At 41.0% G+C, this 26,906-nt stretch overlaps 1 protein-coding gene across 1 annotated transcript; it reads left to right on the forward strand.

The window, feature by feature from the left end:
- Positions 1–3,163: 3,163 nt before the first annotated feature.
- On the forward strand, positions 3,164–26,829 carry RIGI (RNA sensor RIG-I). The gene is made up of 18 exons (XM_050330151.1): positions 3,164–3,330; positions 3,450–3,581; positions 4,985–5,163; positions 6,455–6,605; positions 8,386–8,511; positions 9,334–9,447; positions 10,413–10,566; positions 11,265–11,523; positions 12,236–12,398; positions 12,817–12,918; positions 14,976–15,133; positions 15,775–15,910; positions 16,814–16,962; positions 18,161–18,251; positions 18,966–19,136; positions 20,632–20,783; positions 22,505–22,654; positions 24,109–26,829. The coding sequence occupies exons 1-18, from the start codon at positions 3,225–3,227 to the stop codon at positions 24,403–24,405; spliced, it is 2,790 nt and encodes a 929-aa protein (XP_050186108.1). The 5' UTR covers positions 3,164–3,224; the 3' UTR covers positions 24,406–26,829.
- Positions 26,830–26,906: the final 77 nt, after the last annotated feature.

A 26,906-nucleotide genomic window follows, 5' to 3' on the forward strand; every position in this document is an offset into this window, starting at 1 on the left:
CCCCCACTCGGGGTCTGCCGCTGCTCCTACATGGCTACTGCTCCTGATTGCAACTGCCCAACAGGCTTCTTTTCCATTTTCTTAAATATGTAATTGTCAAAGGCGTTACTAAAGTTTTGATTGGCCTTTTCTCCCAAAATCCACCTGGACAAAACCATCCTCAGCCCCAGGGGCTGGCTGGTGGGCAAAATCATGACACCATTAAGAAAAAAAAAAAAAAAAATTAAAAAAACCACAGGAATCTTAGAAACTAGCAGTAGAAGAGTAAATACTAAACCAGATAATTATGTTATGTCAAGCAAAAGGAAAATATTAACGGGTTATGAAAAAGATTATATTTAACAGCATTTATTAAATTGCGCTTTTAAAAATGGCCCTTTGACTTAAGTATGTACAGTTTATGGAAAACTCGAGCAATGCTTTAGGGATAATCTTTGGATGAAAACTTTCTAAGACACTTCAGTAGAAGTTTTTACTTAATTTTGTCATGTTTTAGGAACCAACAGGATTTAGAAATGTAGTTAAAAATGTACCCATTTTTACAAGCTGTAGTTGGGCTAAATATCACTGTGTACATATACAGGTCCCCACAGTAACTGGCCTTTCATGCTCCCTCTACCCAGCAAAGTCATTGACTTTTTATCCCCTTTTTCCAGCTTTTCCCCTCTGTAATTAACAACCTGCCCCATTCATGTTTTCCTAATTTTCCCCCATCCTGCTGACTTGGCACCCTTATTTGGTGGCTCTAAGCAATGCTCAATGACACCAATAAGTCAACATTTCCCCCCTTTCAACATTTTCTATTACTTGTCTCCCTTGGGCTCCCTGAAAGACACATTCCATACTTTTTCTTCAGTAGTTTTTCCTGTTATTGTCTTACTACTGTAGGGGCAGGTCAGGGGAGACCAAAGACTTTTCTATCACTTGTTTGTCACACCTGGTAGTTTCATTCCTTGTGCTTCCATCAGTTTAACTTTGGGTTAAGGCTGACCATTGGTCTCAAGACCATTTGTGGTGCTGCTCTCTCTGTCATGCAGACAATTGCTTGGCACCCCCCAGGTTGGGACTGGGTTTCTGCATGGCAGTGCTTTTCCTACACAGTTGCAACACTGATTTTTGAGTCCCTGCACACACTCTCCCTCTGCTAGGTGGAGCATGAGTGATAAAATCACTTGTCATTTGTAGATTGAAAGCTGTAACAGGCACTTATGAAGCCAGGGGCTGACCAGAAAATGCTCTCTGCTGTGTCTGTCATCGCCCATCTGATAGGTGGACTCTGCAGGGTGAGCTGGGTGGCTAGTCTGAATTCAGGCTGATGCTTCTATCCTGTTATACACAAGAAAATTCAACCCTTAGGGATCTTCTTACGGCAGCAGACTGGGTAAACAAAACCAAAACCAAAAGTAATCCCTGAGAAGCCAAAGTAGGCTGTTTGCCATGTCCCTAGGCTGCAAACTAAGCAACCTCACTTCTTTTTAAAGGGGTGAATGGGAACACTTAGTATCCTTCCTTTCCATACCAGATAAAGAGCTGGCAGGTACAAAGTCAAACCATAATCCCAGTCTCATTATTGGACCAGTTCCGTAATTGTGTATATTATTTATTTATTTTGAACTATTTATGTGCTTTTGAGGTGGGGATGTGGTGCTTGAGTTTATGCCAAGAGCTAAGGGGCAGTGTGGCCTGGAATATTCACTCTGCAGGTGGTTGGATGGAGAATAGTAATTTTGGGGGGTTTGGAGGAAAAAGTTTGAGTTGGTGCTTCTAAGAAATCTGGGCTGCCCTGGGAGCGCAAGAGGCATGATCAAGCAGAAAAATTTAACCCACCTATTACCTCATTTTGACATTAAACTCACCTGGTTTTACTTTGTTCTTCTGTAACTGGAGGCTGATATGCCTTTCTGTAGAAGATGAGCTCAGACACAAATGTCCAGGAGCTTCTACTTTGTTTGTAGAACTGGTGGAAAACACAGGAGTAACATGCAAAGAATGCAGAGGTGGCTGATGTTTCCATTTGGGACTTATTCACCCATCTCTTTCTTGCAACAGGAGCTGTCCTCTCCTAGCTGACATTTCCCTACCTAGGAGTGGGTAACATTCCCCTACTCCATATCACTGCATAGACATAATACTAAAAGTCCATATGCAAGCTTTTCCTCTCCTAGGGCTCTTTGAGAGGACAGTGATTGGTGATAACACAGCATGGTGGTACAGGGGACATTTGAAACAAGATTTCCTGTAACTCCTTTAGAAGTTGGTGGAAGAGACAGAAGGCTGGAGAAGGGATACTGAATACTCGAGAATACAGATGGACTAAAGTACAGTGAAAATTCAGTGTCAATTCAATGTCCCTCCTTCTGTCCCCTGCTACCCTCTGTCCTTCCAGTGCCCACCCATCACTCTGTGGCCTTGTGTTGCCAAGGCTTTAGGAAGCAGGTATCTTGTATTGGGCTGCTACCTATTAGTCATCTGTTTGAATATCATGCATCCACTCTACATGTTAATGGTTAGAGGGAGGTTTGCATACGGAGTTGTCACGTTTAGCAGCCCTTCTGAGCGCTGGGTGTTTTCTGCTCTGCGATACAATGGCCCCCTTTGTGAGCCTTCTCCTTTGATGTTCACTTCCCTGATACACTTTCTAAAAACTTTAAGTACTTCTATCTTTTAAAAACGGGGATACAGTCCGTAAAAACCCATGTAGGGCTTTCTGAGGGCAAAAAGGAAGAGGGGGTAGAGTGATGCCTTTACTCCTATTTCCTCGCTGTGCTTTCACCCACCGGCAGCTGCAAACGGGGCTGGTCACAGGCTTTTCAACCACTTGCATGAGCTTATGATTAGTTGGCTGGGTTTTAGGGGGGTTTTGGTGTGTTTTTGGTTTTTTGGTTGGTTTTTTTTTTTTTTTTTTTAATGGGTTTGTTTGTTCGGGGTTTTTGGTAGGTTGGTTGATAGGTGTGGGGTTGGGTTTTTTTGTTGTTGTTGTAGTCCGTTTTTTGGTTCTTTTGTTTTTGCGTAGGGCAGACCCAAGCGCAGAGCAGCGTTTCCCTTTTTTCTGTTTCTATTCTCCATCTGGCTTGAAGTTTCGTTTTCCCGTCGCTCGCAGCTTGGGGGCGGCTTCCACTTGCTCCCTACCGGCTCCTCCCATGCTCTCCCAGGGCTGGGGCGGGTTCCGCGCCCGCAGCCGGGACCGGGAGCGGGACCGCTGCCCGTGCTCAGCCGGCCTCGCCATGACGGCGGAGGAGAAGAGAAACCTGCAGTGCTACAGGCGGTACATCGAGAGGAGCCTAAACCCCGTCTACATCCTGAGCAACATGACGGACTGGCTGTCGGACGGTGAGAGCCGGCAGCGCCCGCTGCCCCCAGCCCCGCGGGTGGGAGGTCCCCGCTCCCTGCCGCCCTCTCCAACCCCTTTCCCCATCCCTCACTCTCTGCCTGTGTTGGGTTCTTGACAGAGATGAAGGAGAGAGTGCGGAAGGAGGAGGAGAAGGGGGTGACGGCGGCCGCCGCGCTGTTCCTGGATACCGTGCTGCTGCTGGAGGCGGAAGGCTGGCTCCGGGGCTTCCTGGATGCCCTCGTTGCAGTAGGTCTGTTCCCAGCCCGGAGCGTGGTTTTGTCCGCTTCTCCCAGCCCCGCCAGAGCCGCAGGTGCCTCCCGCGCTCGGTGCACCCGCGATGTGCAGGGTCGCCACGCTGACCGTGGGCTGCTGCTGTCGGGCCGTGCCACACCACCTGAGATGCAGTAGGAACAGGCAGGTTGACAGAGGCTGGAAATAGGACTATTGGAAGGTATGGGGAGATGCCCCTGTGTGAAGCAGCTTTCATCTATACATGTGTATTCTACCATAGATTCTTGAACTCCAAAATCTCATGCCATAAGCCACTTCTGGTCTAATTTCCTGACCGTTAACTGTGAATAGTTAGTTATAGGATCTCAGTGAACAAATATTACAAAATTTCTTATCATTTGGACATAGCCCAAACTTCCCTTTAAGTAAATACTAGGTCCAGAGCAACTTTTTACCAGCCTGTGATAGCCTTAATTCCTGAATTGCAAAAAATTCTTCCTTGAACATGCTGATAAGTGTTCAGTTTGGTGTATACTCCGCAGGAAACTGAAAAAAAGTTAATTTGCTGACTGCAAGTGCTATCCCAAGTACTTGTTAATTGGCTTGAGACTAGAATTTGGGATTACTCTTATTTTTGGCAGATGCAAGGGTTGGTGATAATTAGTCTAAAGACATAGTGGTAATTGTATATATCATTCTCTTGCTCCTGCAAAAGAAAATAAGGAATTAGACAAATTCCTTCTGTGTGCCCACAAGTTCATCTGGGACCCAGACCTGCTTTTTTCTACCCCTGAAGCAAATCATACAAGTCGTTAAAATATGCTTCTCTGCCACTATCTTTTCTAGACAGCTATTTGATGACTGTCTCGGCTGCAGGTGTCTTCAGTGCTGTCAGTTAAGGACTGAATCTAATGCAGTAGGGATTTTTGAAGGAGGGGGAAGCCAAGGACAGGACTAAAAGATAGAGGGATGGTAAATAAAAGGGGACCAAAGCTGTTTGTGATTCTGAATAGCATCCTGTGCTGTGGGAAAAGATGGTACTGCTGAAAGAGTATCATGGACCGCAAGGATCCAAGGATTGTATGATCAAAAGACATGGTGTGATTACGGTTGCTTGAGTGATGTGACCTTTAACATTCAGTAACTCTTTTTCTAGTTTGCAAGTGTTACTGTTTCTTTAGCATAGGTGTTTTTTTCATGTTAGACATAACGAGGAAACTTGTATTCCCTTTTTCTAAGGGAAAATAGTAACTTATTAAATATAAAATTGTTTGTGGTTCACCTAGATTTTCATCATTTATGGGGCAAGATAATTATAATTTCTCCAGTGTGGCTGAGAAAGTGGGGTTTTTTTCAGCTTGTTCCTACCTATTCTAGCTAGAGATTGAATTCATAGTAACAATTGATCCCTTTTTCTGAAAGGTTACACTGGACTGGCAGAAGCAATAGAAAACTGGGACTTCAGCAAACTGGAAAAACTGGAGCTGCACAGACAGCTGTTGAAGCGGATAGAAGCAACAATGCTAGAAATTGATCCAGTAGCACTCATGCCTTACATAAACACATGCCTGATAGAGAGGGAGTGTGATGAGATCCTGCAGGTATGGTAAAATCCTGGTATTTGCCTGTTTTTGCTGCAGAGAAGTGTGGGCTGCCTCGCCTGTGGGATGAAGTGGTGCCCGTGTGACAGCTGGCTGGGTGAGGAGGATGGCTGGCTATGGTCTCCTGGAGAAGGACTTCTTTTCCTCTCCTTAGAGGAGGCCTTGCTGTGTGGCTGCAGCATCCCACAGCAGTGCTGTCTGCGGCACCTGCACTTCTCATTCTTCACTCCTCTGGCTTGGTGGACAAGGAGGCATGGAAAAGGGTGGCGGGCAGGGAAGCAGGGTGGGGTGGCTTTGGCATCAACAGTGCTCAGCCGTACATCTTCATGGAATCCAGTCCCACATGAAGAGATCTTAGGAGCTCTGGAAGGTGCCACACTGCAGGGGAATGAGTGCCTTACTATGCCTTTGAAATAGACCCCTTTCTGGAGCATTCACACTGCATTAACGCTCCTAAAAATACAGATTGAAGTGGCCTAAATTGATTCTTGCTTGTCATGGGATTTGACATATTCTATTACCTTAACTGTAGCAACTGCTAGAAACTTTGTGTTAGCTCTTTGGATTCTGTCAGCACCCAAAGGTAGGGTGGAATGGAACTTCTGGTCTGAAGTCATGAGCTAAATGCTGTGTCACAGACGTTGATGGCATTTTCATTGCCTTTGGATGTGAAGTTGCTGTACTGCTACCCAGTTCTAACTCAGTGCTGTTATCAATGGCTGATAACAAGTGATGTTACCAATGATTTACTGGTTAATAATAAGTATCAATGCCCTCTGAAGGAGTCTGTAAGGTGTTCTTGCTTCTTGCGACTCCCAAGAAGGATAGTTTGAGACTATTTTATTTTTAAAATGCTGTTTCTCTATGGAGATACAGAACATTTGGAAAGCTATTGCATCTGACCATACATCAGGTTTGCCATAAATTTTGTAGTTTTGTCTTTCCCTGTTCTGGAATGGAATCAGTTCAGTCTCAGAGGTTTATGGCAGATACAGCTCATTACAAGGACCTTGCCAGATGAAAATCCACCAAATAGCTCTGTGATGTTTCAGACCTTGTGAATATTTAAGCAAATAGCCTACCTAATGATGTAGTCTAGGTAAGATTAGCATACAGCTAGGCTGGTAGAATTGAAGCAGCACTACGTAATTTTATTGGAAAAGCTTTTATTCAGTGAGAAGGAAATGCAATTTTCAACTGAACATAGAACATAACAAATGAACTAGCAAACAAAGAGCAGTGCTTTTGATCACTCAGAACCTACAGCAATTTCTGTTCATGGTGTGTGCAGATTAGTGAATACAGAAGCAAAGCAGCCGGGATAACTAAACTCATTGAATGTCTCTGTCGCTCGGATAAGGAAAACTGGCCGAAAAGTCTTCAGCTGGCATTGGATAAGGCAGGATATTACAATGCAAGTGAACTGTGGGATTTAAGAGAAGGTAAACTGAAAATTGCTTTTATGTTGCTCTTTTCATGTTCTTGTACCAGACAGATTGATGTTTTTTCAGGAGAATAAGACCGATTTAAAAAGATACCATCAGACTACCTTGCTTATTGTTGTCTAAAAATAAAATCCTTATAGAATTTATTTAAAATGTCTTTTATGTAGGATGAAATACAGGTGTTATCCTATGAACAGTCAGAAATTAGGTTTTTGAGTATTTTTCCTTCCATATGATTAGGAATAATACCTTTTTTTGGTTATCAGAATCAGGCAGCACAGGCTCTGAAGACATAAAACTAGTAAATCAGTTATTTTCTTCCTTCTCTTCTTCTGTATTTCCCCTTTTGCCATCTTTTTGGTTGCTAGAGTTGTGATAGATACAATATTTTCTGAAAAAATTTCATTAGTAATTTGTTAGTCTAGAGAGTAATACACTTCTATGATCTACAGAGCAGATCATACACTTTTCTGACAAATTGATAAGCTGCCCTTATCAAGTGACTATGTCCATATTTTCTAAAAGTGAAAAAAAATATTTTGCTTTTTTCATTGAATTTACCTTTCCCTACTTGAAAAATAACAATATGAATAGTCTGCAGCATGGGAGAGTTTAGAGCAGAATACATCATTTAGCTACAAAATAAGTTATTTTAGATAAACTGGACTGTATTTCTTCATATCTGTATTTGCTGTCTCCCATACCCTAAGTGCTTGTTTGAATTGTCTTTAATTAATTAACTAATTAGTTAATTGATTAACTGAAACAATCTCTATTTAAGTGGCTTCTTAGCAATATTTCTTATTTTTAAATGTTTTTATTGCTGTAGTCAAAGGGTGGAATTTCTTATCTGGAGATTTGATTATTATGTATGTATAAAGTTATATACATACTTCATAGATTTCTAAATAATTATATGCAAAATAATAGATAAGAATAATACCTATATGTATATAGATATTATTTTATGTAGCTGGTGGCTATAGATATTATTTGGTTGACTGTTATATTTTATAAGTTAAAGATATCACTGTCTTTAGGGGAAGCTTCCTCTAACGTCCAACTTAACAAAGCCAAAGTCAGCCTGTTGAAGAAACATTGCCTATACTGGAAGCATTTTACTGCTAGGAGTTAACAGGAGTTGCTAGTAGAACTTAATTACAGATATTGTGTACTTTCTGGAGCTGGACTGGGGTGTGAATGGGGTGCTCTTTCTCCCTCTCCAAAAGTAGTCACGTGTTTTGCTCACAAAGAAACTCTTCATGCAAAGCCCAGGGATGGTTCTTTGAGAAGGTAATAATTATGAGGCCAAAGAAAATTTTAGCATCTTTGTAATCTCCTTCAATTGTAGTGTAAGAGAAAGAATGGAGACAGTCTTATCATTTCTAGGTCCTTTCAGGAGGTGGGGAGAAAGGGAGAACAGAGTTTTGAATTTACAAAGCTGCTTTGAACTCCTAAGTATTTTTCATGCTTGTGGTTAATGTCTGTGTTACATGGTGTTGTCTTGTCAGTAAACACAGAGGATATCACTTTCCTCCCAGTTGCTTATCTTCTTTGATTTTTAATGGATAGCTACACATGCACTGAATATGTGGCTCTTCTAAATCTGAAATTCTCAGTGCTATCCATCTTCCTTGAAAGGGAGCCTGGATGCAGCATCATTTTACGTAGTCTTTCAGTGACAGCAACCAACTCCAACACCTTGTCATCACAGCAAATACAACATTTTAATATCAAAAGGATCAATAATGTGCTTTTTTTTTTCCTAATTATACAGATAATGGCAAGGATGTTGATGGTGAAATGACAGGTGCCTCTGAGAAATGCTTTGAAACCACGATGACATTTGCTGAAGAACCAGAGTGTGATGATAATTTCAGTGAAAATCTTTCTTCAGTTTCAGGTACAACTTAAGAATTAAAAACAGTCTATGGTTGGTATTCTCCATTTCCTTAGACTCCTGAAGGACACAGATGTGGTATGCCACAAAGGAAGGTACTGAGGAACTAGAACAAATCTCTGACATGATTTTCTGTTCTAACATTTAAAGGATTTCATGCTGGGCATTGCAAATGTTAGGGGTTGCCCCTCATTTATCACATTACTAGCAAGAAGTTCTTCTGTCAGGTCATTATCAAAAAGGTCTCCAGACACCAGACTGTTGTTGCTGCACCTCTTCTCTGATATGACTTCTTCTCACATGATGAGGTATTAACCAGTTTAGAGAGCTGAATATGGCTGCAAAGGATCTGTGCAGTGGCTGTCATGTTTTGTATAGAAAATTTTGCTCCACCAGTGGTTTTTAATTCCTGTTCCTTAAGTGCAAACCCTCTGAAAAGACCACAATATAAGAGAGTAATAACTTCAGAAGTCTGTACAGAAGAAGCTGAAGGAACACTGTGCATACCTGTGGGGGAAAATAATCCCTTGTGTTTTTTTTCTGAGTTGAAAAAAAAAGACAAGATTAAGTGACAGTTGTCAGCCAAGACCTTGAAATTAGTTCATTTTAGGAAGCACAGTTGAGGGGTAACAAAAGTATACCATCAAACCTACACAAAATTCTTGTTTGGTACATCTGTCCTGTTAAAAGACTGTCAGAGAATGTTCTGTGTGGACTGCAAGGGCTCTTCTACCTCTATCATTTCACACAGCAGCTGTATGGGGTGCAGTATATTTTATGCATTTCTGTTGTAACACTCTTCACAAAAATGTGGTTCTTTCCTAGGAGTGGTCCATTGGTCTTCACCTGCTTATGAACCAAAGAAGGCTCGGAGCTACCAGATTGAACTTGCACAGCCTGCTATCAATGGGAAAAACACATTGATATGTGCCCCTACAGGTAAGAAAATAGACATCTCTTAAAAAGATTCTCTTGGTATAGATGGCAGTGACGCATAGGGAAGGGTAAAGGTTGAGTCAAATTTTTTCAGCTGTTTATATTTAAGAGCAGTCTTTCTTGCAGTAGATCCATATCTAACCTGAAATTAATGGCCATGGGCAGCACAGAGACTGAGCAAGACAGATGTTCCTATTGGCACTTCAGCGCTTGTATTCAGATTTCCATGTTCTGACTTCCACTTTCTCAGTCTCTGGTGTGGATTTTTTGAGGTAAAATCAGTCACTGATCTTTACTGATATTTAAGAACTTCTACTTGCAAGTTGAGGGAAAATAGGATGAGTTAGCCTGAGACTTCCCTGTCTTCTCTACTACAATGCCTACAGCGTCAAGACAGCACAGAAATTTTGCAGTAGGTCAGGGCTGAGATAAGAAAATTGAAGTTTAGCAGGAAAAGAGAGGTCAATCAACTTTCTTTGCACCCGTGGTATCCACGTTGCTAGCCTAATTTTCCCCTGAGCCCTGGAGAGGCAGGGACAAAGAAGAGCTCTGGATTACCTGCACAGTGAACCTGACTGCCAAAGGAAAAGAATTGTGAGAGGAGCAACACTTCATGGAGAAGGATGGAAGCTGAAAGTGACCAGTGCCTATACCATAGCCTGGTTTGATGTGAAAGCACATGCCAAGAGCAAAATTAGATTCAGTGATTTCAAAGAACTCAAGTACAACTGCAAATGGGTATTAATTTCCCTCTGCTTAATGGTCTTTACTGACTGAGACTTCAAGAGACAAAGAGATGATTACTCACTTGAATAAGCAGCAAGCATGTGTTCAAAAAAAAAGAGAGTCTGGAAGTGTAACAGCTCCCTGTCAGCTCCCCTTTGTTACCAGGTATCCAGATGAGACAAGCTACTGCTTACAAATGCACCCTTTCACAGTGCTTTACTATTCATGTTTTTTGTTTAAAGGATCCGGAAAAACTTTTGTATCTCTTCTGATTTGTGAACACCATTTGCAAAACGTGCCCTCAGGACAAAAGGCAAAAGTTGCCTTTCTTGCAACCAAAGTGCCAGTGTATGAACAACAGAAAAATGTATTCAGGCAGCATTTTGAAAGAAGTGGGTAAGTGTAATTCTACCTGATGTCTTCCTCCACAGAAAATAAACTTCCCTTTTGGTCACCTGTAGCTAGGGCCAAAATTTAATGAGTTTACTGATGAACAAGAGTGTTTCACATTAACATAAGGATGATGCCTAGCTGCAAGAATGGCAATGCTATGGCAGACTTCATTTGGAGAATCTGAAGTCTGCTTTTGAAAAGTGTAAGCCCTGGTTTTTGCACATCTATGGAAGTGGGTAAAGTATATCTGTGCTTATCTCTGGGAAAGGGTGAAGCGTATTCTGTCCTGAGATTCCTTTCATCCCTGCTTCCAAAGATGAGGCAGTTCCAGGCAGCAGCAGTGAGATTCCTCTTGTCATTCTCAGAGCCTTTCTTTTCCAAGTGGAAGGAACCAAACTACTTTGTTTTTTCAACCTCTAGTCAGAAAATGAAAGTCCATCTTTCAGATGGGACTGAAAATTGCTTAGAGGGGCACTGACAACCTATAGCTTCTGATTTTCAAAGACCTGATTACTGAACATCCACATATATATCCTTATAGCTTATACAGCTTTGTGGTCAAACTGCCCGCTTCAACCATTTGACATTTAGAACTTAGTAACTGCCTTTCAGGTTTGCTAAAAGTCCATTCTTCTAGCTTTTTTTTTTTACCCTGCAAGATACCTTTTCTTCATACCTTATTTTTTGCATCTTCTTCCCAGATATTCTGTTCAAGGAATATGTGGTGAAACAGTTGCAAATGTCTCTGTAGAACACGTTATACAGGACAGTGACATCATTGTGCTCACGCCCCAGATTCTTGTGAATAGCATCGAGACTGGGATCCTTAGCTCTCTCTCCATCTTCACTCTGATGATATTTGATGAGTGTCACAATACCACAGGCAACCACCCTTACAATATGTTAATGACCAGATACTTGGAACAAAAATTTGACTCCTCTGCAAAATCACTGCCTCAGGTAAGACCCACACTATCAGGAGTGGAAACACTAAATAAAAGTATTTTGCAATGCAGTCAGCAAGACCTGAAGTCTTTCTTGTCTTTGGTGCTGATCGAGTTCAAAGTCCCATTTAACAATGACTGCAAATTGAAACAGCAGCATCTGGAACACTTCTTCATTCCTGGACACCTCCAGGCTTTTTTCCCACGTTACATCTTCTCTGCAGCTGCCAAGGACTGAGCAAGCATGACAGACACTGGAGTACATGAGAGCAAACAGGAAAGCTGAACCAGAAGAAAGCATATAATTTAGTAATCTTGTTGTCACCTCTCCATTGCTGTCTTCTGTGACAATAAAATAGGGCCACTGCCTCTCCTGGCAGGAGAATTTAATCCAGCTGAGAAGACATCTCTTCATGAATGCGAAGGATGGTTCTGGGTGTGGGTTTCCTGTTTGTCTGTGTGATTAGCACTGACAAATACAGCTGGTTATGGATATAAGTGGCTGGATAATTTATTTTAAATTTAAAATACTTTGAGTGCTTTAGGTCATAAGTGCAGACAAGACTTCACTCTCAAGGTTTCATGGTTGCTTCTTTTTTACTTCTGTTGCCTTGTTTTATTATCTTGTATTTGAAGATGGTGGCAATTTGACAATTGGTAAGAGTGTCTCCTGTTTTTATTCCATTTGTGGTAAAGGAGCAACCACTGCTATTCATGTGTGTGCTCAGATTGTAGGTTTAACTGCTTCTGTTGGAGTTGGGAATGCCAAGACCATCAAGGAAACGATAGAACACATATGTACCCTTTGCTCCTGCCTTGACATACAGGCCATATCCACTGTCAGAGAGAACAAAGAGGACCTGCAGAGATTTGTAAACAAGCCAGAATCACGTGAGCACACCTAATTTTTATTTTCCTGTGAGATGCAAAGCACCAGGATGAAGGCAGTTATCCAATTCCCTCTTTTTTTAGATTAAGGTAAAAGCTTAAGACTAAGCTACAGCTTTGTTTTCTGCTAGCTTGAAAGGAGTTTAGGCTTGCATTTCACTGTTGCCCTGCAGTAAGGCAGTGCTCACTTGGGCATGTTTTCTCTTTGCTGTAATCCACATTCTCTGGGTTCTTTTCAGTTCTGCCAGTGAAGACTGGAGCCTGTTTCTTTCTGTGCAACTACAATACTCACTAATAGTAAACCTGATTGTGATTGAATAGAGCACCATAGATAGCACCATTCTTCTAGACAAGAATTTGTTCTGTGCTGAGGAAAATGTTTTAGTTACTCAGGCCACTCACTTCCATTTCTTATCTCTAGATGTCAGATGGGTTAAAATGAGAGCTCAGAATCACTTTGCAGACATTATCTCAGGTCTGATGTCTGAGACAGAGACGTTGATGAGGAAGATTTACTCAGAGGGTAAGATTCTGTAATATGCCTGTACTGCAATTCAGTATTTGATTATATCAGTGTGAATCCTATAGCTGCTAGAACAGTCACTCCTTTTCCACTTAATTTCTACTTCTTAATTTTAACTTGCCTTTAACCATTAACTATTTATTTCCTAAATAAGAGATTACAGATAGGACAGGCAACTGTTCTCCGGTTATATGTGACTAGTTTGACAAACAGAAATCTTTTTGCCTTAATTTTAACCTGTGTTTCATGAGCTAAAAATGATGTGCTTTTGACACTGTCAAATCCTTCTGAATTAAAAGATTCTGAAATAAAGGGGCTTGCATTCAAAATGCAATGAGCTGGATTTCATTGATGAGAAGTATCTGTATGTTCTTATTTAAACATTTCTCTAACTGCTTCATACCTAAGTCTGTCTCTGTTAAGAAAACAAGAAGGGTCACAGTTATGGTCCTACCTTGGATGTTGTAATTTCTTCCTTATAGCAAAAGTTTATTTTCACACTTGCTGCTCTGACACTTCTTGTATTTCCACTGACCTCTGAGTTGCACTCAAGAGTTATTTCCAGGGCTGCCCTGTCCACCTTTTCTGGTCAGCATTCTTTCCTCTGTATTCCTCTGGGTTACCTCTACTTCCACTCTTTTCCAGGTCTCTATTATTTCCTGTTGAAAAGCATTTGAGGTAGTTTTCTAGAGTAGTATCTGTGGAACATGGGCAACACCAGAGAGAGGATATGACCACCTAAGAAACGAAACAATTGTCAGTAGGGTTCCAGCTTGAGGAGCTACAGAGCGGAGAGGGAGATGCATGACTGTGAGAAGATTATTAGCTCTCATGATCTTGAGACCTAATTCTACAGCCCTTCAGAAATAAACTGGTCTTTTCTGCTTTTGCAGAATTGCTAAATAGTATCCAGTAGGTTGCTATTATAAAAAATTTGAGAGCTGAAGGGGTACAAAGCAGAGACCCATAGATGGCTTTGCTCAGGATCAGTCTTGGTCTCTCCAGCTCTGAATTAAAGGATGTTGTCTCTGCTTAGACTGGCTTTAGCACACTGACTACAGTTCCTCAAGCCTGTTTACCTCAGTCCTACATTTCCTCCCCTGCCTTCCACTTCACTTTCCAATATTTGAGAGTGAAATATATTCTGGGGTAGGAAGGGAAAATTAAAAACCTCACCCAACCAGAAAAACCCAAACTAAAAAACCATCCCAAGAAACCCCATCAAACAACAAATACAGTGAGAATTTCAAAGTGCACTTTAACTTAAGCAAACGCTTTTGAAGCTTATTTCTGCATCACAGTTCCTCTTGCATGAATGCCATTGGCTTCCCTTCTGTGGACCCTCTGATTACTGAAGTCTGTGAAGCACTCAGGCAGAGTATGTATGCAACAAACAGGTACTGCCTAGCTCTGCCTCAAGCACAGGCTTGTGGACTTTTTCCACAAATGAATACTTAACTGTTGAGTGGCTGGTAATTCAAGGAGCAATGCACACACAGTTTTTTGAATACTGTAGGCTTCTTATAGGATGTGAGCTCTAATTTTGTTGCTGAAGTCTCTGCAGATGTGTGTATGCACACAGATCCTCAGTTGAATTGTACTGGGTTAATTTTAGCCTAACGTCTGGGTACATGTTGAAACACAGGAGTGTAGAAGACACAGAGTCTTCAAAGGTGGTTCTCAGAGGCAGGACAAGAGGTAGTGGGTACAAACAGAAATACTTATACGTCAGGAAGAACTTTTCTGCTGTAAGGTTGTCAAACACCAGAACAGATTGCCCAAAGGAGCTGAAGTCTCTGTCCTTGGAAGAACTCCAAGTCCATTTGGACATGATCTGGAGTGACCAGCTCTAGGTGAACTGCTTTAAGCAGAAGGTTGAACTAAAGATATCCACAGATGCTTCCAGACCCCATGGTTCTGTGATTGTATCGTGACAATATTCTTCTGCCAAGGCTTTTCAGAGCCAACATTAATGGGAAGTTTGTTGTCCTCTAGCTAATGGTTATTTCTTATTAGTCAAGATGAGCAAATGTTTTTTTGTTCTCCTTCTTTACTAGATACTATCTCCCAAACCAACAAGAATTATTTTGGAACACAGAAATATGAACAGTGGATAGTTCACACTCAGAAGAAATGCAGACTGTTGCAGGTGGCAGATAAGGAGAAGGAGAGCAACATTTGTAGAGACCTCTTCATTTGTACCGAGCACTTGCGGGTAAGTGTGTATCTTTTTTCCTTCCACACAGAAGTGGAGTAATTCTATATCTTCTGATACAGGTATGTTCACTTAGAAGCAGGTTTTTAATTTGATTGTTTTATTTAGGATCATAGAATATGCTGAGTTGGAAGGGACTCATCAGGACCATTGAGTCATGCACAGGACACTCCAAGAGTCATGCCATGTGCTTGACAGCACTGCCCAAACTCTTCTTGAATTCAGACAGGCTTGATGCTGTGACCACTTCCCTGGGGAGCCTGTTCCAGGGCTCAACCACCCTCTGGGTGAAAAACCTTTTCCTCATATCCAAACTAAACCTCCCTTGACTCAGTTTCATGCCATTCCCTCCAGACCTGTCACTGGTCACCAGAGTGAAAAGATCAGTGCCTGCCCCTTTGCTTCCCCCCGTGAGGATGCTGAAGACTGCAACAACTAGAGACAGGCTAAAACATAGCATGTAAGTCTTGTGTCTTAATATACTAAGAACAGATCAGTGCAGAGGAGACTTTGTAGTGCTTGTGTTGTCATGGAAATGGAAGAACATCACAGGTTTGTAGTACTTAATCTAGGTAAATAAAATCTGTGTTCACCCTGTCCCATGGAAAATGAGGATTAAATGTGTGTCTCTTTCTGAGCAGAAATTCAATGACGCTCTCATTATCAGTGAAGATGCACGCATCGAAGATGCTTTAGCCTACCTAAAGGAATTTTTCACAAATGTAAAAAATGGACCATATACAGAGTTAGAGAAGCGACTGACGGACAAATTTCAAGGTATTTCCCACAGTACCTGGGACAGTTCCAAGGGAGAAGAGAGTTTATGCTAGGATGGTCCAGGAGTTTTCTTCAGAGTAAGAGCAGTTGTTTTTGCTGAAACTGCACTTTTCAGAACATCTAGTGTCTGTGTGGGTGCAAATGTAGTGTTAGGGTAGGAGGGGGGCACTTACTTTCTGGGACTGCAAGCTTTTGGTGCAAGAGCTAAGAAAACAGCAGTAATTGTAGCTGGATGCTGTAGCAGGTTCTTAAATGCCTGACTTGGAGATAAGGCAGCAGTGTCCCTATGGGTGGGCCCCACAAGTAGAGCGATGCTCTATGATCATGGATGATGGCATCATTAGATAAGGCAACATACAGGGATCAGTGCACTGCCTGGTCTCCTGCCCAATGCTTCTGGATGAATTCCAGGCTTCTGGGGAGAAGCAGGTGGCCCTTATACCCTTCTGATTGAAAGTTAGAGGTGGTGCTGTTCCCTGACTTCTGATTTAGTTAGCAATGGGCTATATTCCAGCTTGTGTTATGGTGTGTTGCAGTGTTGACTGCAATTTTAAATCACTGGGCTGTCTGCCTTTGAGTGTCAGTTGTTTCCTAAGGAGAAATAGCAGTGCTCTGTGCAAGAACTGATTTTGTATTGTTGCTGTGTTTTGATGCACAGTATATCACAGAAGTTCTCCTGTCAGTTTGCTACAAAATGTGAGAAATTCATAATTTTGTTTTTCCTGGGGGTTTTGTTGCATTTAACCAACAGCTTTCTCTGCTTGTGTTTGAATGAATGGAATAGAAAATAAAAAGAGAAGCTAAAGAGAATATGTGTGGTATTTGAAAGTAGGTTTGTGTGGGAGTTCTGCTTTCTGAATTAAAGGAGGTAAATTATTCAAGATGCCTCTTTTTTTCATTCAGAGAAAGAACCAGAACTGACTGCCCTTTCAAAAGATGAATCAAATGAGAATCCCAAGCTGGAAGAGCTTGCTTCCATCCTGGACGAAGCATACCGCTATAACCCACAAACTCGCACTATTCTCTTTGCCAAGACAAGAGCCTTAGTAGCTGTAAGAATTCCATTTTAAAGCTCCTAAAATGGGAAGTGGAAAAACATAAGGCCTCATCTTTTTGACCTGAAATAGAAAAATATGCATGTATTTGACCTTCCTAAATTTATCTTCTTCTGAAAACTATGGTACAGGGGTGGTGTCCTCATCACATCTTACTACATGTCATAGCTGACCATTAACCCATCAGATTTTTACTTTAGGTCTAAAGTCAGTTTTAACAAGATGTGTTACAAGGGTTTTGGCTTTAATGTGGCAGTGTTATAAATCAGCAGCTCTAATTTATTACTGACGGCATGTCAGGAAGTATTTGTACATTTCCCAGAGGATTTGTATGGGTCTAAAGGAGGTCTGTGTCCTAGCACCTGTTTTTCATCAAGCAAAAGGAAAGACTCTGTGGAGTGTATGTTTTCTGAACTCTTCTTATCACTGGTCTATTTCATACTTGGCTAGGATCAAGGATGTAGGCTGGATGACCTTTTTTCTCCTTTCCAATGCCTTGTTCCCAGAAAATGTTCATGCTTGAAGTAAATGTGCTGCTAATTATTAGCTCCAGTAACTTTAAAACATTTACTACAAGGTATCATTAGTCTCTGGCTACTGTAAACAGATTTATCAGCTGAGAGACACAACCCCATTTTATCCTTGGGTATAGACATGCTGGACGAATTGCAAACCAGGAAAAAATTAAAGGCAGGGTAAAGTCCAAACTGACAATACCAAGCATCTGCTGGCAGCTTTCCATTTTAGATTTAAAAAATTACCGTGGCTTGGCTGAATTTTGTTCTTCTGTAAGAGCAGTTTGGAGGTGCTACTGTCACTGCGTAGTGAGAAAGTCCAGTTTGTAAATAGCAGCTCCTTTACTTTGATCCCAGAGGTGTAGCATTCAGTGATCAAAAAGGCATACTTTTTAGCAGTGAAAGGCTTATTGCCCTCTAGCCAGCCTTTAAGTTGCAGGAGTAGGAAAAGTGGAAATCAGTTGCGGCATGGTTCAGTCTGGCATTGTGGCTGTGACCCTTGCTTTCTCACTTATTAATAAATATTCCCACCTGACACACAAGTTCCACCTTCTTTTCTGCTTTTTGTTGTTCTTTTGGAAGTATTAATTTTCTAGGCAAGCATAGGCAAGATCTATCTGTCTATCTCAAACTAGCATTTAATCTGGACAGAGAATCTAACTCCCTGATTTGCTTTCCAGGCTTTGAAGAAGTGGGTGGAAGCAAACCCTCTGCTTAGCCACATAAAGCCAGATGTGTTGATGGGTCAGGGAAGAAAAGAATATAAAACAGGTACACAGATTTGCACTGAGTTATAACACAGGCTAAACCTATGGTGGCTATGCTGCTGAAAGGGTTCTGCTTTTCCTGTGTTCATCTTCTGTGCTCTTAAACAGAGGAAGGTCATGCAAGTTTGCACTTGTGTTCTTCCATATCTAGAACACCTTTCAAAAATCCTAAGTACACTCTTGCCTTTTCTGTCCAGAATCTTTAGTTAAAGCAGTAGTAAACTGTCAGTGGCCTTTTTCTGCAGGATTCTTTTGCTAGTTCTAAAGCAGTTTAGAAACTTCACTATTGTGGCTTCTTGTGATTAATTCTAGTATTTTCCCTGTTCCTTTTATAGATCCCTCTCTTATTTTGTGTTTGATAGAACAAAAACATTTTAAGGTAAACAGAAGTTACAGCCAAATGATTTATCTGTAGCTTAAGTCAAGAGTAAGCTTGGGTTTTACTAAGTTGTATGGGTCTCTCCAATAAAGATCAGCTGGGTGTTTTGTCTGAAATGGTGTTTCCCAGGATGACAATTCCTGTGACACAACAACAGGAATCACTGCTCAGTGGGTATAATACACATCCAGCTACATATGCAAACTTAAAGTAGTTTTCTAGTTCAAGAGAACATACTGATTTCTAATCACTTAAATAAGAGCAAATGCAGATATCTTGCTCTTCAATATAGGAACTCTTCAGTGCTTTTTTTCCTGCCACTGTTCTTTGTTACTGTAGGTATGACCCTGCCAATGCAGAAGGAGGTGCTGGATGCATTCAAAACTGACAAAGACAGCAGACTACTAATTGCTACATCTGTTGCTGATGAAGGCATCGACATTTCTGAGTGCAACCTTGTTGTGCTCTATGAATACTTTGGTAACATCACCAAAACGATCCAAGTCAGAGGTATGGAATGTCAGAGTTATTACTTTAGGAACCTGTTTTGCCTAGAAATGGGCATGAAGTGCTAATGAATGCTACACTGGAAATACTGTAGTAATATGTGCATGTCTTGCTGTTGCTCTTCTGTGCCCCAGAGCAAAGTGAGATGAATGATGGGACATGACAAATTTATTCACGGAGCCACGTCCTTGATGTTGTGTGACTTTCCTTTCACCAGGCAAATTAGCCATGCTGCACTAGGTTATTGAACTCTTCAGGACTGATACCTCTAGTAGATAAGAACTATGGCTGGAAGAGCTGTAGTCAGAAATAGTGCAAATCATTCTGTGACAAAGGACTGCTGCAATGGAGTTTCATGTATTGCCTTGGCTTCTGAAGGCCCAGTTACCAACCCAGCTACTCCTGGGTACCTGAGGCCTTCGCATGTGCAGATCTCTAACATTTAAGAAAAAAAAAAGAAAAAGGTAAAAAAAAGGCAGTATCTCAGCTTGTCCAAAGAAGTCTGTCAAGAATTTGGTCTTGAATTTTGGTGACTTTACAGTACGGGCAGTGGAGGGGAATGAAGAGCCACACTCAATACTCATTTCTGCTTAACATTCCCAAACAGCATAAAAATGCCTAGTCTTTCAAGGGTGCATCTTAAATATTTTATCCTCTCACCCAAGTAGTTAACATTATGGCTTGACAAGAAGTAATCTCCATTGTACTTGGTCTTCTGTTTTCAGGGTTTTCTGCCCTGTGATTTTTCTTATCTTTGTCTTATACTGAAATAATTGGCCCAGAATTCACCTGTGTGGGTGAAAGGATAGTCTTTATTTGTAAAAAGCCATTAAGGGTGCAGGGGAAACAGGCTATGTCAGTTTGAAACCACATACAAGCATGATTTTTGTGGAATGGCAGCTTGACAGGAAATGTGAACACTTTTTATGAGTGAAATACTTCTAAACTGGTATGAGATCACTGTAGTTCTTAGTTTGCCTGTGTAACAACAACAAAAAGCGGGCAGGCAGTAGACAGCTGGCAGAGATGGCACTTGCTATTGTTGTCTCTTTTTTTGTCAGCACTGTATATCCAGTGTCTCAAGTTTTTGTGATATAGAGTTTTGGTCTTTTTTTTTTTAATAGACACCAAATAGCAAGACAGTAAACTAGTAAGTAAGATTGAGATGAACCTCTCCCCTTATTTTACACAAGAAGAAAGCAAGATGCTATTCAATAATTGAATTTTAAAGCATGCCTGAACCTAGCTGAGGGAGGCCACAGAAGCAGGCACTATAATACCAGCTGGGGGATATCCATGAGTATACCTGGAAGGGGACATCTTGTTCTGGTTTGTTATTGAAGAAGAAAGAGCTGAGAGAATGCTCTTCTGAAGCAGCATTACCTGAACCTGAACACTGGAAACAAAAGCAGCCACGCAAAAGGTTCTTATGGCAGAGCTGCCACATTTGCAAATGTTGTTAGGAGTAACTAAAGAGAAAAAATGTGTTGCTGTACAGGTCGTGGAAGGGCAAAAGACAGCAAGTGTATCCTTGTGACAAGCAAGACAGAAGTGGTTGAGAATGAAAAACAGAACCATTATAAGGAAGAAATGATGAATGCAGCTATTGAAAACCTGCAGAACTGGGATGAAACAACATTTGCAAGAAAGGTTTGTGATTTGTGCTGTTTCCATACTCAAATCTTACAGGTATAATCTACTGAGCCTTCACCTGTCTAGAGCCAAGTGATAGCCTGAGGAAAGTGTTCACTGTATTTGATTTCAAAGGCTAGATCAGCAGAGAAGGCACAGTGTGTATTGCTGGCTTGCAGAATGTCAGCTGTAGTGTAACTGCAAAAAACTTACAAGTTGAGGTAGAATTTATGACCTGTGTTTTATGAACATAGGAGGACTTGTGGGTGGTGTGAAAGTTGAAGGCTGTCTTGGGCATGTGTACAAGGATACTATGTTGTTATGCAGCCAAAAATCAGAAGGGCCAAAGCCCAACTACAACTTCATATGGCTACTGCTGTAAAAGACATAAAATGTTTCTGTAAATACATTAGCAACAAGAGGAGGACTAAGGAGAATCCCTATCCATTATTAGATGGTGGGGGGAAGCATAGTGACAAAGGATGAAGAAAAGACTGAGTTACATAATGCCTTGTTTGGCTCAGTAAGACAAGTTGTTCCGGGGACACCCAGCCCCCTGAGCTGGAAGACAGAGACATGGAGTAGAATGAAGTGCCCATAATCCAAAGAGAACTTTCCATAATTTATCACCAGTCCTGGCTCACCAGGGAGGTCCTAGGTGACTGGAGGTTGGCCAGTGTGACCACCGACCTACACAAAGGACCAGAAGGAGAATCTGGGGAACTACAGGTCCATCAGCCTGACCTTGGTGCCAGGGAAGGTCATGGAACAGATCATCCTGAGTGCCATCACCTGTCACATACAGGACAACCAGGGGATCAGGTCCAGACAGCATGGGGTTAGGAAAGACAGGTCAAGCTTGACCAGCTTGATCTTCTCCTAGGACAGGGTGACCTGCTTGGTGGATGAGGGAAAGGCTGTGGTTGGTGACTGCCTGAACTTTAGTAAAGCCTTGGACACCATGTCAGCATTCTCCTGGAGAATGTCAGCTCATGGTTTGGGGTGGGTGAACTGTTCACTCAATAAAAAAAATGGCTGGATGACCAGGCACAGAGAATGGGGGTAAATGGAGTTAAATACAACTGGCGGCCGGTAACAATAGTGTTCCCAGGGCTCAGGGAAGACTGGAATAAGCCAGTGGCAGCCACTCCAAATAAAAAAGGCTTTATACACAGTTCTGCCATATTCCCTTGGACTTGAAGATTTCAGAGACTGAGCTGTGCAACAAAGGATGTCTGAGGCCCACTGGCCTGTGTGAAATTTCTTCTCTCACCTCCAAAGTTTGCTATGGCTGTGTCTTCTCTGTTTCTGCATTTGGTTCCCAGCTCTACTGGTTGTTGTTTCTTTCTCTACCTGCAGTTTCTGTGGTCCCCCATGCTTACTTTTCAAGCCATGAGCTTCCCAGAGTAGCAGCACTACTTGTGCTGTAGGGAGTTTCACATGACTTAGTCTTCACACAGACTAAACAGCCTTATAAGCAGAGAGGTCATAGGGGGCTAGAAGGGAAGGAGGAAGAGACAGCATAAACGCTGTCCATCCCATAGTCTTATTCTAGTCCTACATTCCAAATAATATGTTCTTTCTTTGGTATGAGTTCCTAGAACAAGGCAATTTTTGTTTTGTTTTCTTTGCTTTAAGTAATATGTTTCTAGATGTTACATATCCTGAGTCATGTTTAGGCTAACATTGGGGCTTCTCTTCATTTCATAATGATCTTGATTTTTATTTATTTAACAAAGATACGTGACCTGCAAATGAAGGAAAAGGTATTACGAGATTGCAGGAAGAAAGAAACTATAAAACATGAAGTAGTGGAAGGGAAAAAAAATCTTCTGTGTGGAAAATGCAAAGCCTATGCCTGCTGTACAGATGACATCAGAATTATAAAGGTATGGAAACACATCCATGAACATCAGGGAAGTCAGAGTTATTGAACTAACAGCACTGTTAATCAGTGTGGAAGTAGGCTATTTTGTGCAAACTGGACCAGAAAAGAAATTGAGTAAATCAGTAAACCACAGGAACAGGTGTGACTTTTATAGTTTGATATATTAATTGATGATGTCCAATGTGTGCAAATAGGTGATGTGGCAGGAATCACTTCAGTTTTCCTGAACCCCTGTGAAACTGATGAATTTTGTGAAAATCCACCTATCTTCAACTACATAACCTACTAGTGTTAGTTACTGCTGGGTACTTACCTTCCTGATCAGCATAAGATTGGAAGTCTCCCTGCCGTTGAGAGGTTTCTCCCACCATTTATGTTGACTAACAATTACCCACACAAGGTACTGATATCAGCTCCCTGTTTAACTCCTTGGCTTCTGGGCCTTTATAGTTCTGCAAGTGGTTCTCTTGAAGCTGCTTCTATTTGTCCTGCTCTTAAAAGTGCAGTTGTGATGTGATAAGAGGCTTCAGGCCACAGCTGAGCATTACAGAGTGTTTGCCTTCGAGCACTTCCCTTATTCATCAAGAAAATATTTTTGTTTGGTTTTACCAGCTGTTTTTTGAATATAGATGGAGTTCACCACTCCTCTGCACAGGCAAGATGCACAGGCACGAAGTTGGGAACAGCTCAGCTTTGTGAAAACTTAATTACGTTTCTTTGGCAACTATCAAGGGGTATCTAAAGCATCTCTGAGTTTTACCTCATTTTATGCTGTTGGTTTATTACCCATACCTGTGCAGATTGATCCAAGAGCTCAGAAAACTCCTCAGTAAGAGTTTTTGTTTAGTACTCTGCAAATAACCCCTCAGAGCATTTTAAATAACTCCTACAAACTGAGTTCTCTCATAGTTCAGCCTATATATTTTATGGAAGGTGCATTTTCAGACTCCAGCTCAAATTATAAATATGCTTTCAAGTAAGGTTTTTAATTTCTGCAATCTTTGGTTATATATGTTATAAGCATCAACTGTAGCTCCTTCATCTTGTTAGGGCTGTTTTTTCTACCACCCCAAAGTAGTTGCATCACCCCTCATGGGAAGAAGGAGTCTCTCAAAGTTGTCCATTGTCTGAATAACTCTCTTAGTTTTATGCACAAGGCTCAAATCCTGCAAGCATGTTTTTTAAAAAAGATTAGTAAGTTCAAATATATATAAGCTGGTGACAGATTATACAAAGCAATTTTTTTTTTTGTTTTGATAAGCCTAGGCCTGGGCCCTAGTATTCAATGAATCAGGGGAAAAGAGAGCAAAGAGCCAAAGGCGAGGGAAGGTGACCCTCCTGGATGACAGGAATGACCTTAGCAGGGAAAACATATTGAGAAGGGAAGAGGAGCATCAGAAAAAAATGAGAAAGGTTGTTTCTACTATTAAGTACTTCTGTCATGTGTTGTTTCAGGACTCTCACCACACTGTCCTAGGAGATGCATTCAAGGAGCGTTACATAACAAAGCCTCACCAGAAACGACATCAATTTGATGGTTTTGAGAAAAAAAGCAAGATACATTGCCAAAAAACTATCTGCCAGCATGACTGGGGGATCACAGTGAAGTACAAGACATTTGATAATCTACCAATCATCAAAATCAGAAGTTTTGTGGTAGAGGACGTTGAAACTGGGACACAAATGGATTTTCAGAAATGGAAAAATATTAATTCTTCTTTGAAGAATTTTGATGAAGAAACATCCAGCTGAACTCATCATTTTAATGGAAATATCACCCTAGTGCACTCAGCTGAAATAGTGAATGATCATTTTTCATGTATAAAAAACCTTTGTTCTTTATGCTGATACGCTGGGCTCCTCGTCCACATCTGGCTGGATTATAAAAGGCTAGTATGGCCACTAAAAAAAATTTGCTATATAATGAAATATTTCACTAGAAGTTTCATAAGAACAATAAACAGGGGTCTTAGCATCTACATCCGAATCCTTGTAGCTATGAAGAAGCTGGTCTGCAAAAAAATAAGATCAAGATGAATGACTAACATGAAACATCCAACTTTAGGTGACAGGCCACAACTGCAAGAATTTTTGTGGGAAACAGCATCTTCTTTGTTACTACTACTGGCTGAATTACACCTCCGTGCAGACAACATGGCTTACACATACTAACACTTCAGGCACTACTCTAGCTACTTTAAAAAAATTACTTTTAATGTTTTATATATCTATATATATTCCTTCTCTCTACTCAGATTCAAGACTTTTGTGGGAAAAATAGAAATTGCTACAATTATGAAACATTGTTATACTTGTACCCTTTAAAGCACCTGCTGATTCTACACATTTTCAATGAGCTTAATATTCAGTATTTCTGGAACCAGGAAGAAAGGTATTTGCAGTTCACTTTATGCATTTGATAGTGTAGTAAGGTATGTACGTAGAAGAATTATGTGTCCAAACCACCTGAACTCCGAAAAAAACCCCCAAAACCCACCTCGAAAAGGAACATAATTTAAGAGTCCAAAAATGATTTAAACTACCTAAATCCTAGTCAGTGAGGCCTGCAGTGTTCTGTTAAAGTGTTGTGTGGCATTAAAAGCAAAAGAACTTTTTAAGCACTGCTTCATGTTCCACCCCATGCCCTTTACTGTGAAAGCTGTATGCACTTGAACAATGAATAAAGATGATTTATGTTTGGATAATGCCTTCCCTCCAAAAATGCTAAGAATAACAGGCTTTTGAAAAAGGCCATTTTAACACTTTCTAATTAAAAGTACTTGGAAAATGACCTTAAGTCCTTAAGTATCAGATTGCTCTGTGGAAGGACCATCCACTTTGGGATTTTTGGCATAAAAAAATAATTAGCCCTCAATTTCACAGCTTACAGTAATAACTACTGGGAAGTTACAGAATCTGAGAAGTTTTGGTATTTTCCTGTTCTTTGAAAACAAGAAATTCAGACTAAGACAACTTTGCAGCTCAGCCTGAGTAAGTAATAAAGGTTGACAGGGTAACACATTAAAAGAATTCAAATTGATATAACAAGCCTTCCCTTCAGTACACAGTGGAGATGAGATGTTGGGAAGAACACCAGCACATAATCTGGCCTTTGAGAACATCTGATTTTTAAATTTTTTTTTCATTGAACCCAACCTTGCATATTTATTACTAAGACTGTGACCATATTAACAACTCTCTGTTAAGATGTTTCACAGAATCACAGAACAACTGAGGTTGGGAGGGATCTCTAGAGGTCACCTTGTGACCCAAGGCAGTTTGCCCTGGACAATGGCCAGACAGTATCTGAACACTTTCAAGGATGGAGACAACACACACACACACCCCCCCAGGCTCTCTTGTGCAGTCTCTTCCTGTCAGTGCTTGGTTCCTCAGAGTGAAACCATGTTTCCTAATGTTCACAGGGAACCTCCAGTGTTTCAATTTGTGCCCACTGCTTCTTGCTCTGTCATTAGGCACCACTGAAAAGACCATGGCTGCACATTCTTTTGTGCCCTCTATTCAGGTATTTGTACACAAACAGTGGAGATGTCCCTGAGCCTTCTCTTTACTGGACTCAACAATCCTGGCTCTCTCAGCTTGGCCTCAGGAGAGATGTTCCAGACCCTGCAACATCTTAGTGGAGGTCTCTTGGTTGCAATCAAGCAGGTACAGTGCAATATCTATCCCCTCCTTTGGTCTCTTGACTTCTTTCAGAACTATTTAAATAGTTATTTTTTATCCAGAAACAGCTGGAGCTGACTGCACTAAAAATACATTAGGATATAACTTTGAAAGAATTTCCCCACTATATTACTTGCTGCTGCAGTTGCTATAAATATAGTTAAGATGAGAATTAGTACCATAACCTTGTCTATCTCCAAGTAACAGGAGATTTGTTACCACCATGAACAGATTCATGTGGTATTGTTGAATGGGCAGTACTGACTTCAGTGAATGCACTGGTGTAAGTGCTGGTTGCTAACTACCATAAAAATTGCTGATGAGGATCTTGAAATTATGGAGATTGTCTTCTTGAGGGCACAAAACAGAGGGAAGTACATCACACCAGTCTTCTGTTGGGTTACAGAAGACTACCAGTATCTGATAGTATTTCTATTCATCCTGTCTCATGCAGGCTCTTTAATAAAACAAAAATGAAACATGAGAAGTCGAGATTTATATGACTCTGTTCCTACAGGGACAATGAGAAGAGTTTAAAGTCAAAGTTTTGTTCTGCATTGCAGTACTAA

The sequence above is a fragment of the Myiozetetes cayanensis genome, unplaced genomic scaffold (genome assembly GCF_022539395.1).
Source record: "Myiozetetes cayanensis isolate MyiCay16 unplaced genomic scaffold, myiCay2020 scf4, whole genome shotgun sequence".
Lineage (NCBI taxonomy): Eukaryota > Metazoa > Chordata > Aves > Passeriformes > Tyrannidae > Myiozetetes > Myiozetetes cayanensis.

Coding starts and splice junctions, on each gene's coding strand:
- RIGI (XM_050330151.1), top strand. CDS start 3,225: ATGACGGCGGAGGAGAAGAGAAACCTGCAGTGCTACAGGCGGTACATC. Junction 15,911..16,813: donor ACTGACGGACAAATTTCAAG/GTATTTCCCACA, acceptor TTTTTCATTCAG/AGAAAGAACCAGAACTGACT. Junction 22,655..24,108: donor ATGACATCAGAATTATAAAG/GTATGGAAACAC, acceptor GTGTTGTTTCAG/GACTCTCACCACACTGTCCT.